General features: G+C 27.1%; 1 protein-coding gene across 1 annotated transcript; it reads right to left on the reverse strand.

Annotated features, from left to right (window-relative positions):
• Nucleotides 1-409: 409 nt before the first annotated feature.
• Nucleotides 410-12,695, reverse strand: LOC105836816 (GPI inositol-deacylase). The gene is made up of 11 exons (XM_012681108.3): nt 12,453-12,695; nt 12,011-12,191; nt 9,209-9,362; nt 8,988-9,092; nt 8,805-8,908; nt 7,316-7,759; nt 2,936-3,186; nt 2,402-2,827; nt 1,951-2,337; nt 1,140-1,517; nt 410-1,074 (listed from the first exon to the last, which is right to left on the reverse strand). Exons 1-11 carry the CDS (start codon nt 12,485-12,487, stop codon nt 795-797), a joined length of 2,745 nt encoding a protein of 914 aa, XP_012536562.1. The 5' UTR covers nt 12,488-12,695; the 3' UTR covers nt 410-794.
• Nucleotides 12,696-12,729: the final 34 nt, after the last annotated feature.

Consider the following 12,729-nt stretch of genomic DNA (forward strand, 5'->3'; position numbering starts at 1 on the left):
CGCATGCCGTACAACATGCTCAAAAACTAATCTTTCAATCTTTATGAAATTTGTTATTAACAATTGTATGACAAAAGACATTTTTTCAAAACTTCATTATTTTTATAAATTAGCAAATTTTAATAAAATAAAAATGCTGAGCATTTTTGCATAAACTAAAGATCCCATTTTGAATTTTCTGTTTTAGATCATTTTTGCGATCTGCACATTGCACGGCACATTTTCAAGCCACTATTGCACCGTTATTATTGAAAATTAAAGTTTAAAAAAAATGTTTTTACATTGTAACGTCCATAAATTGTACCTTAAATTTCAAATCAATCTACGCATTACGCTTTTCCAAAAAAATTCTTGAAAAACAGGCCATTTACATGAGGTTCTCCCCTTAAATTGGAAATCAAGGATTAAATTTTTTGGTTAACAAGTTATATTGATTTGAATAAGACTTATATTATATCACATACATATCACAATGAGCTTTTGTATCATAAGTATTATCCTTTGGCTATCTCACAATTGTTAATGGTATATGTACTAAACAGCTGCCTTAAACTAAATTTTATCTTATTTGCACAATTACATTTTGATTACTCTTATATAAAATAATATTTATGTTAGCGTATGTGGTTATCGTCGTTTAATTTATTATAATATTAGAGATATATGACACAAATTTTAATAATGTTGCTACAGCTATAAATTCAGATTTTTATACAAAAAATAAATATTAAAAAAAAAACATGTAAACGTATTTCAAATACTGTAAATATAATTTCTGTAATGTCAAATTGTACTTAATCGGATTGTTCATGAGGAATCATGGAATTTAGTGTGATAAGGGTTATTACTATGGCAGTAATAGGTGGCATACACCACTGATAAAAAGATGGACGTGGAGCTGCTGTCATAGAGAGAATGACCCAACTTGTGAAACGTAATAGATTGCTTAATATAAGCGAACGATATCCCTTATGGCTAGAAGAAATATGTACGATACCTAACATACCGCATACAGCTAATATTGTCCAACTTGTCATAAGGATACGATCTTCTGTAGAGAGACTAGTGTCATAGCTGTAATATAAATATTTAATATAAGTACATTTAATTTCGTTGATTGATTAACAGATGATATTAACCTGAAATTTTTTGCCCAAACTAGGACAGACGGAACTGCTGGAATGGCAGCGAAAGTACACAATAAGAACAAGATAAGATGGTCGTATATCTCTTGACTAATATTTTTATCATTTTCTTCTTTATTCTTTATTCTTCTCAAACGTTTAAACCAATTGAAATGTTGAAGCGGGGCCACTAATATATCCTCTAAATAATCTTCGTACATTCTTGTCAACTTCAAAAAGTAAAGGAATACTGAAATGAGCATACCAAGAGCTCCACATGTTGTTGGAATTAAAGACAACACGAGAACAGTTAAAATAAATGGTAGTTGATTTAAGCCACTTAATAACCAGTCTGACCACATTATCGAGAATGTTATTGCACGTGCTATAAACCTATTAAAAAAAAGTGATTTTTGTCAAAATATTTTAATCAGCAATCTAGTTGACTAATTTTTCTATATACAAGTATAATTAAGATTTCGTTGCATACTTATTAAATTTGATCAAATTTAATGAAATATTACATTCACATCAAAATTTCAACAAAATTGAATTTTTTACCAAGCAATATATTATGGATGCGTTCGGGGAGATACTATTAGCGCTATCAACATCAGTCTATTCTTGGTCTATTTTTAATAAGTAATGAAGATAGTATATATATATAGCGTCTCACCGTACGCACCCTATATTTAATAAACTTTTTACTTTATTCATTAATTTTTTCTTTAACCCCCCCCCCCCAAATCCTTCTCAAATTAGTTTTCTTAATACAATCTCTTAATACAAGAAAATATTTTTATTTTAATATACATAAAATCTATACCTGACAGCTATTCCATGTGCCACAGAACCAAGAAATATGACAGAGAAACACACACCAATGGCAGATATAGCAATGATACATAAAGCGATGCAGGTTTCGTAAGTAACGTTGAAAACAAAGGACAATATTATGGTAATGACTATCGTCGGTAATGTATCCGAATCGCAATGTATCCTTATAGAGATGAAAAGTAGGAGTAAACTTATAACAGCCATGTAAAGCAATGGCCAACGGTCTCGTATTCTACAAGAAATCTTGTCAACAATCCCTCCAGGTTGAATATTGATCGTATAAACGCACTCTGGTTCTAACGTCATTCTCAATCTTGCTACATCATTGAAACGTCCATAGAGTGTTTGCATTTTCATCGTTTTCGGACCATCATCTCTGCATCGTAATTAAATATAAAAGGGGCTTATATAAAACACGATTTATTGCAGAATATACTTACGTGTTCGTAAAGATTCTCGATTGAGTCGATCCTACATTTGATGACTCTAACAACTCAACAATGGCGTGATACTTAAGACAATTCAGCGATTTCAATTCAATTGTAACTGCGTCTATGATGTTGGGAAGTGTTATATAATATCTTATACTTCTCTTGACAGTTTCAATTAAATTAGGCCCACGAAAGCCAAAGAGATATTTAGGATGTAAAAATCTATTTCTTGTAGATTCGATTCGATTGTTGTAAAAATAGGAATCAAAGCTGACTGTAAGATATTTCTCCAAATCATCCGGAGTTATTCTGACAATGGCATGCGTAATATGTGGATATTTTATCTCTTTTAGATCTAAATCAATAGTTCTTCTTGATCGGTATAAAGGGTCAGGTAAAAGTCTTGTTTTATTTGTCAAGTTCCAACCCCATTCACTGAAAATATTAATATGTATTACATATTAAAATACATCAATAAAATACATCTAAAAATTTATTGGTTAATGATTTATTTTTCTGACAATAAATATATAACAGTATTACCAAATTTTTTGTTGACCTTGCTTTTTGAAAGCCGAGCATACAAACAGCCAATCCTTGTTTTGTAAATTTATCGCATCAATAGTTAAGAAATCAGATTTGTGAAATAGTTCCACTGCAAGATATATAGTAGATGATTTTTTAACTTCGTTCTTATTATTCCAGACATATTGTTGAGGTATGCGCACCCATTCGCCATCGGCTTCAAATTGAACTTTTTCTGTATAATGATATAGCTTCTTGCCCGAAGTATGCTAAAATTGCAATAAGATTTATTAATGTTTTTATTAACAATCCAAACATTTGGGATTATTAATATTTTTAAAATTAGGTATACACATCTACACACAAAATAAGATTTTTTAAACTAAACAAAGTTAATGGCTTATAAAAATTAATTTAATTACTTTAAAAGTTGCATGAAAAACTAACTCACAAGACATTGCCGATTAAAAATTGCATTAAGATCAAGTTACGTTAAAAATTAATTTTGAAAGACACTTATATTAAATTAGAATGTCGTAATTTTTTAAAATTAGATTACCTTAACCCTTTACGTCATGGTGGGTCACTATGGGTAACCCATCAAGGTCTCTATAGTTTTTTATTATTTTAATGATTTTTTAACCTTTTAAAGTCGGTTTTTTGCTTTCTGATAATTTGGGATACCTTGAGGTAGGTTTAAAAAATTTATATGACCACAAATTTGTAATTATTTACTTGCTATAAACAAATACCAAAAATTTGCTGTTTTTTTTTTTTTTTTAAGAAGTTTATTTTCTTTCACAGAAAAGTGCCAATTTTTACAAAACTCTACATCTGGAGGTTTTTTAGGTCGCTGATTACGAATCTGTTGTCAGATTTTCGAAAATGGTGGTGCAATGTGACGGACACAAATATTAAAAATTTAATCAATTTCATAATACTTAGTATCTAGAGGTTTTTTAAGGGGTTGATTACGAATCCGTTTTCAAAATTTAAAATAGTGGATTTAATATGGCGATCATAAAATTAAATATTCAACTAGTTTCTGTGAAACTAATAGCGAATTCGGTTGCTTGCACTAGTGCGCACTAAGGCTTGTTTACATACTTTACATCAGTATTCTTATATTTAAGAATACATGTTCAAAAACTATTTAACCAAAAAAATAATTCTATAGATGTTGTACAGATCATTTTACTGGTTAAGAAGTATTTTAAGAATTTAAGATGATTCTTAAATATAAAAATTGACTATAAACAAGCCTTAATATACACTCAGTGCGCACTAGTGCAAGCAACCGAATTTGCTATTAGTATCTAGGAGTTTTGTCATATTAGACCCGTCATTTTTAATTTTGAAAATCTGATAACAAATTCATAATCAGCACCCAGAAAATCCCTAGATACTAAGTTTCACAGGATTTGGTTTAATTTTTAGTTTTACGTCCGTCATATTGGATTCGTCATTTTTAATTTTAAAAATCTGATTAGATTGGTAATCAACGACCCAAAAAACCCCTGGATATAGAGTTTTATCGAAATTGCTAAATAAGAATAATTCGTGCCTCAAAGGGTTAAATAACAATTATAATATAGATGTAGATTATTAAATAAATTTAATATTTTATTTGTAAATAAAATTGATATTAAATAACAAAGAAGTTTTTTATGTGAGAATGTATTTTTTGTAATTTTTTCTTTTACATATAAGTAAATTTTTTGATTATTAAAATAAATTATATTAAAAAACTGAATATTAGACTAATATGTAAATAATACAAGTACTTTTATACCATTTTTTAATCGATACAAATCTTGTTGTCAACACAGAAGTTACTTAAAATAATATTTGCAAATTATTTAATACATTTTCAGTTCTATAAATTGCGGTAAATATGGTTGTTAAACTTAAAACGTAACCGCAAATTGAAGCTAAAAATAATATCTTCAGAAATAATTAATTTAATCGTCAAGTTTAATAATGCATTAAACATCTTAAAAATTGTAAAATATTAATTTATTTAACCCTTTTAGGCCGATATTTAATATATTTGAAATTTATTTGTTATTTTATAACTATTATGCTTTCAATTAGTGTATAAAAATATTCTGATAATTTAAACTATACTTGGTATAGTTGTATATGTATCAATCGTATCAAAAAAGTTAACATATTTGCGAACAATATTACCCCAAACAGAATTTGAATCTTCTATCCCTGACTATGTTAATTCGATAGATGGTAATATTTATCGCAATAATTAGTAATAATTAGGAAGACTATCTTCCTCAGGCGATGTGTAATGTACCATTAAAAGAAATAATAATACTAAGAGATGTATAATAATAATATTAAAAGTATTATCTAATTTCAAATTCTGATTGAGTTTTAACCTTCCGTCTGTACACTGACCCCAAAAATGAACAAGCGAAATTTTTCACTTGTGTAGCCACAAGACTGGTGATAGGCAAAGCTTGGCTCCCCTCCCTAAAAAAAAAACTTAGTAATAGTAGATACTCGTACCCAAAAGGACGCTTCGATCTAACACTTGTTGTTAAAACGGTAGCATGTAAACTTTTTCAAGTGTTCCCAAAAAGATCCAGTGTACAGAATGTGTTAGTATTTCGTGACAGTAAGAAATATTTGATTTTTGTATTTTTCTTAATTATTTTGTTATTTTTATGATGTTTTTACTTAAGTTACAAGCATAATCTGCTTTTTTTAATCGATAAAGGCAATTTAATCACAATGGCCTTTTGGACACGTCTGATCACTGGCCCTTGCATATACTCTATGGCATGCTTTATCTGCTATATTTGTGCTGGCATAAATTCGTCAATTTTATACTATTTGTGACAAGAAAATCTATTTTTTAATCGGCGTGACTTTTTGAAAGATTTGGCTTTCAGTTTAGTAAAACCACATTTGCAACGTTGTTTAGAAATAAAAACATTAAAAGAAACTATTTGTGTCATACAATTCAAGAAATTTTAAATAATGGTGATGACTTTACTTAGGTTTTTAATCCTATTATAATAAAAATGAACAAACGGAAAAGATGTTCTGTATGTCCGTCCGCAGATAATAAAAAAACGTGGTTTTGTGTGGTGTATGTGGCGAGCCAATTTGCGACTATCATCGCACGATTTTCTGTTTAGATTGCGCACAAAAACATAGTTAATATTATTATTTCTTCATTAATAGAATTTTGATCATTCTACATTATATATAATTAAGTTTTTTGTAATAATATACTATAATTTTTTTATAATAAAAAAAGATTTGTGTGAAAATTTACCATTTTATTATATTCTCATTACCCCAAAAATACGTTATTTTCAGTCATGCAAATAATTATGCTTCTTTTTTTATAATAAGTTATACGAAGTTTTGAACATTTAACGTCGTTTTTCTCAAAAACTCGTTTTTATGGCAAAAATTAATAGGACATAAAATATTTTGATGAGCTATACAACTTTTATTTGAAGTATTTTTCAAAATTCTCATTATTTACGGAGATAAATGGAAAGAACTGTGATTTTTATGGTTTTTTCACGGTTTCCGCCATGAAAATTAAATTTGCGCCAATTTTCACTATCATTTTCGTAATCAGTACGCCAAAATACGTAAGAATTCATGATTGAAAAAAATCGGGGGTTCGACCTATTTGGAACTTCAGCCAATTTAAATTGTTATTGTAAAAAAATATTTAATAAATGACCAAAATAACTATCAAAATTTAAAATGTAGTCACTCAAAATTAGGAATTTTTTCAGATTTTTTGCATATATTTAACATTTAAAAAAAAGGGACAGAACAAAAAGGGATCAGTGTACAGACCGTGTTAGTGAAAATAAGTGTACAGACGGAAGGTTAAGTTTGATAACTAATCAGTATAAAATTTTATAGAATTAAAAAATGTATTTAGTAATTGATATGGAAATATTAAACATCAAGATCCTCTTTGACTGAAAAATAGCACTTCTTATCTCACGTTTTAATAAGCTAAAGTTTATGTTTAAAAAATAATTAAAGTTAAAAATTATTTAAAAAAACTAAATTAAAAGTGATTAATTTTTAATTTTTTAACTAGTTATTAGACCATTCTGACGGTTATGACAATCATATACAAGATGTTCGACAACAAATGAGAGAAAATTTTAAGTAATTCTAGATTATAAATGTTTAAATATTTATAATTAATAATTAAAAAACAAAATATTAATTAGAATGTTGTTAATCTTAATTTTCGTCTTATTTTATTATCTAAAATTATTCCTTAAATTTTTTTTCACTTATTACCAACACCTTGTACAAGCAATCGAGTACAGTATGATTCAAAACTCTTATTTCAGTATCAATAATAACTTACGATAATAACTAACAATAATTACTTACTTGTAAAAAATGATAGGATAAGGACTTCATTTTCAAATCGGAACTCGATGTAATTTTAGGTGGTTTCGCCAAATAATCCACGGAATCAAACAACGATCGTACAATTGCAAACACTAATTGTTTACACCATAAAATACTTAAATGATCCGTAGATTTCCAAACGGTCGGTACACTCGTAGAAAGAACATTTATATCTGCTGTATGATCAAAAGTTTGCGCAGCGGGTACAAGTATATCACGTGGTCCACCTCCGATCGATACTACTTTAACTCCCGCATCCTTAATTTCGTGCAAATGTTTTTCTAGTTCGTAATAATAATTAGCGAAGACACTGTCGAGAACTAAAGAGGGATTATAGGGAGAAGCTAAGTTTATTATCATACTTGCAGACGAAACGTTCATATTTGGTGCCAGCAACAGAGCTCCTTTCGCTACAATACCACCCTGAAAGAGAGGCCAGTTAATTTAATTTCAATTTCTCTAAAATATACAGAATACAGTGCTGATCAAAAGTTAAGAAACATGAAATTTTCTCGTATTTCATGAAAAGTTCAATATCTCAATAAAAAAATCAGAGAGAAGTTTTCAACCATTTTAAAGAACAAAGATAAAGCTTTAAATCTGTATTCAAACTTTGTTTCTGTATAAACTTTTTTTTCGTTAAAAACATTTCTTTATATTTAATGACAGTTTTCAATTAACATTCTTGTAATCAGTTTTATAATTAATTGCTTCTTGAAATTTCTTCCCAAGCTTCCAATAATTTTCAAAAGCTCCCTTTTTATAGCAAGACATAAGAATGTTAAGTTTTTTTCAAATAAATAAATCTGATTCATACAATTTATCTAAGTTTTTATCAAAACTTTTATTACAAGAATTATAAAAATTATAGACAAAATATATTTTTTAATAAAAAATGATCAAAAAAAATTTCTAAAAGATTTTTTAATTGGTATTAATTAGGACTTTATAACATTTTTTCTTTTTTTCTATAAATCCTTTAGTTTCAAAAATATTTTATACAAAATAAGTTTTTACATAAAAAATTGATGTTTATAAATTATATCAATTTTTTCAAAAAACATTTTAAAACTTAGAAAACTCGCTTTAAAATACTTTTATATTAAATTTTGATAATGTTTCAAATTGCAATGCTTCAAAACGAAAATATTGCAAAAAAAACATTTTTAATTTTGTGATTTAGGAACAATATTTCATAGAAACTAAATTCAAACATATATTTAAAATTCTACTTTAAAACGTTTTTTTTAATGGTTGATAACTTCTCTATGATTTTTTCACCAAGATATTTAGGCTGCGTTTCGATATTTACTGCCAGTACTGAAAATCTATAGTTTACGTCATATACACCGTAGAATTTCAGTACTGGCAATGAATATCGGAACGCAGGCTCAATTTCGTAAAATTCGAAAAAATCGCAAGTGTTCCCTAATTTTTTTAGACACTGTATATCTGTTATGTTTCTTACCATAGAATGACCAATCAATACGACATTGTCTGCCTTGCCATTGTACAAAGCTAATATTGCTTTTATACAATGTGAAACATACACAGTTTGTTCCATGAGCACACCTTCCATGAATAAATTGTTATTAATATTTTGTACACAAATATATTATTAAATTTTTGTAATATTATTTTTTATGTATACCTCCATATAATGCAGAATAATCCTTACTAAATGAAACAGTAAAAAAGTCAAAGTGAAAGGAAGTCTTTCGGCTTTTTCTTAAACTTACTGAAGCAATAGACCGTACTAAAGAAAAAAATACAAGTACATAGATATAATTTTCTTCTCTTCTCTTCTCTTATAACAATTTATTATCAAATTGAATAAGTATATATAATAATGTATTAATGAAGTATATTAACCTTGCTCATGAGAACCAGCATTGCCAGGTATGAAAAGAACTGGTATACCAGTGAAGTGCATTCTTCTCAATTTTTCTGTTAGAAAGCCTTCTCCATAGGCATACAATCCAAATCGTGGATATTTCTCTTCTATGTCATTTTTCAAAGATATTCTCTAAAATATATAATAAATTATTTAAAAATTCACAAAAAAAATTAAACATGTCACTCATCTACTACAATGAATAGAGAGAGAGAGAGAGAGAGAGAGAAATAAAAGTTGACTGAAATGCAAATAATACAAATAAACAAAAAAAGCCTATTTGATCAAAACAAATCTTGATATCTAATAATATTAATATATTATTATATAAAATATTTAATAACAAGTGAGAGAAAATTTAAGGAGTGATTCTAATGTACACTAAGATTGTACATAGATATATGAGACTTACAGTATAAGATATTAGTTTCGAAAGGCTAGAATGGAGAAATTTCAAGCCATAGAATACTATTCATGGCCATTCTATTGAAGAAAGAGTATAATTGTTTAAATATTCACATGAAAGTAAACATGGTACAGTGGATAACACACTGATCTGTTACATTAGAAGTCCTGAGTTCGATTTTGAACAGAACTAAAAAAAATTTTACACTCTTTCTCCACAAAGGAATGACAGGTCATCAAGAATATTTTATGTTTTGAAATCTCTATATCTTAGCCGTTTGGAACCAACATTAAACTGTAGATCTTGTATATTTGTGTATGCATCAAAAACATATGTAAGAAGACCCGGATTTAACTTAGACTTAATATCATTGAAATAAATGAAATATGTACATAATGTAAAAGTTATTTCTTATAATATGTATGTTTTATTTTGCTTATAGTAAATTTCTGTTAAGTATAGGTCCATTTATTATAATATATTTTTTATTTAGTAATATTACTTACCGTAATTCAATATAAATTATATTAATATTATTATGTATTATATTTTCAAATAAAGAGATATTTTATCAAATCTATATAAAAATTAAATCTACAAAAATATCAATTCAAAATTTATTCTTTAAGTCTCAATATTTTAATATTTTTCTTACACAGTTATTTATTGATAATGCAATGACTAATGTAGTTACCTTGCTGCTTAAAAAATCAAATAGAATTAAATAAAAAAAATTTATACAATTCTATTGTGTATTTTCGATTTGTAAATATCAGATTTATGTTTTTTATGTTGTTTAGCACATAATTTAGTAATAATCTTTAATCAATATTTATTTAATCGTGTTTGATCAAAATTAATATTATTCTATTTTAATTTATTTTATGTATGATATATTATGTAATATTTTACTATTAGAGTCTATGCTTTTTATATATGAATAATTTTAATATTTCTTTCTTTCATATAAGGTATGTGTATGTATATAAATTATCTATCATTTTTCAAATTGTAATTTTCCTATTTGAATAGACAAATTTATGAAGTTGTATAGAGAAATGTATTTGGAAATGCATTTAGAGTAGTAATTAATTGAATAAGATATTGTTAAGAAACGATAGAAATAGGTAATTTCATTATAGTAGCTCAAAGCATGCAAGCCTAATTAACACAATAACACTACTAAAATTAGATAAATTTTCGATAAAGTTTAAATGCGTTTGTCATTTTCTATCGCATTTTTTTTTAATAGAAAAACCTGTGCAAAAATACCACCACAATATTAGACATCAAGATTTACTTTAACTGATGGGCCAAAATCAATGTTTTGTGCCAAAACTGATGAGAGCTAATAATTATGTATTTTATATGAAAGTTTAAGTGACCCAAAAAGACATAGGGGTACCTAGCTTTATGCAAATCCATTGAAAATTGAAAGAAAGTGCTCATAATGCGCATATATACAACATTACCATTTTTTTTAGCACATATATATACGACATTACCAGTGAACTGATTAAATAGAACTCATTTATATTATATAAAAAACAAAAATTTTTAATGGTTTAAATCAATTATTATTATAATTTTGTAATATTTTAAATTCAATTTGGATCTAATAAGATTAAAAAAAATTTTAATATTTATTTTTTATTCAATAAATGTTTTACAAATAATTAAAAATTATCGCTTTTTTTTTTTAGTTATGTAATTGTTCCAACAAATGTGTAAAACATTCAAAATTTTGTTTAACAAATTTATTTTTTATAAATGAACAAATTTATATCATTCCTAACGTTCTAATAAAAAGGTAAAGAAAGAGTGACAAGTTTAATTAAAGAACTTAGAAAATTAGAATAAATACAGGAGTCAAAATACACTTAAAATTGCAATCTCTACTCTTACAACAAACTACCTCTGATAGATTATAAAAACTAACATAAAGAACTTAAATACCCAGTAGCAATTTGTCATCAAATTTGTAAGAAATTTTCTTAAAACTTAGTTATCAGTTATAACATATATCCAAAAGTTTGGGTTTCACTGGCAATGCTTACAGATGTAACGTGACAGCAAAGTGTTGACAAAAAGTAAGCAAGGTATATGCAACTCACATTTATGCAAATTCATTTTTTGACAATTTAGCAACTAATATATCATCAAATCTTGCTTAAGATTTGGTGATTATTTGCTGGTAATTTATAAAAAAACATATTTTATTACATTTCCACTAACAATTTGTTGACATCATCTTATGTAACAAAATTGGTGTCCAATTTAATGTCATTTTGTTTGCAAACTATCTAGCAAGCATTTGGGTACTATTTCTAGCAAGTTTGGGTAATAGTCATATATGACTCGCACATTTACATACCACGTACTGCGGATACTCAAACATATATGTCATCTCACACGTATTTTCCTCAAAATCAGTGACATATCTTGCAACTCCAAGAACATAAAGCACAGTGAGCATGATAAAAAATGGCACCAACGAACCATAGATCATTATCCGTTTTAATGAGGTCATTTTGTGTATCTGACTTCTCTCGAACCTTTAAGTACAAAATATTTATTATTTAATAAAATTAGTACATCTACGATATATATAGCGTTCATAGATAAATAGTAATGTGTCAAACGTAAGGTTAATACCGGCTTAATAGTAATATTTTTATCCTTCAGAACCGTTGAACGGTTTTCTTAACAGACAATTTAAATAACATAGCTAGACTTAATATAAAATAGAAAACACAGAAATTTTAATCAAGTTTTGTTGAAATACAAGATATTTGATAAAGATAAAAATCACGTACCAAACTGGATTTCTATCATCTTCGTCGGCTTTCATTCTTTTTTTTGTGGTTATTTGTGGTGTGCTTTGCGCCTACTCCAGTATAATGGCTATTTTGGCACACCAACTTTCATTCAGATTGTAAATAGGTTATGATTTCTTCTAAAAAAAATTCAAATTAAATTCAAAAGCATGTGTTTGTACTTATGCGGGATCTACAATGGCAGCAGGAGTAAAATGGTATATCCACACAACTTGCATAAGCGAGCATATGCATAAGAAATTCGATTAGTCTATTT

This window comes from Monomorium pharaonis, chromosome 2, assembly GCF_013373865.1.
Source record: "Monomorium pharaonis isolate MP-MQ-018 chromosome 2, ASM1337386v2, whole genome shotgun sequence".
Taxonomy (NCBI): domain Eukaryota; kingdom Metazoa; phylum Arthropoda; class Insecta; order Hymenoptera; family Formicidae; genus Monomorium; species Monomorium pharaonis.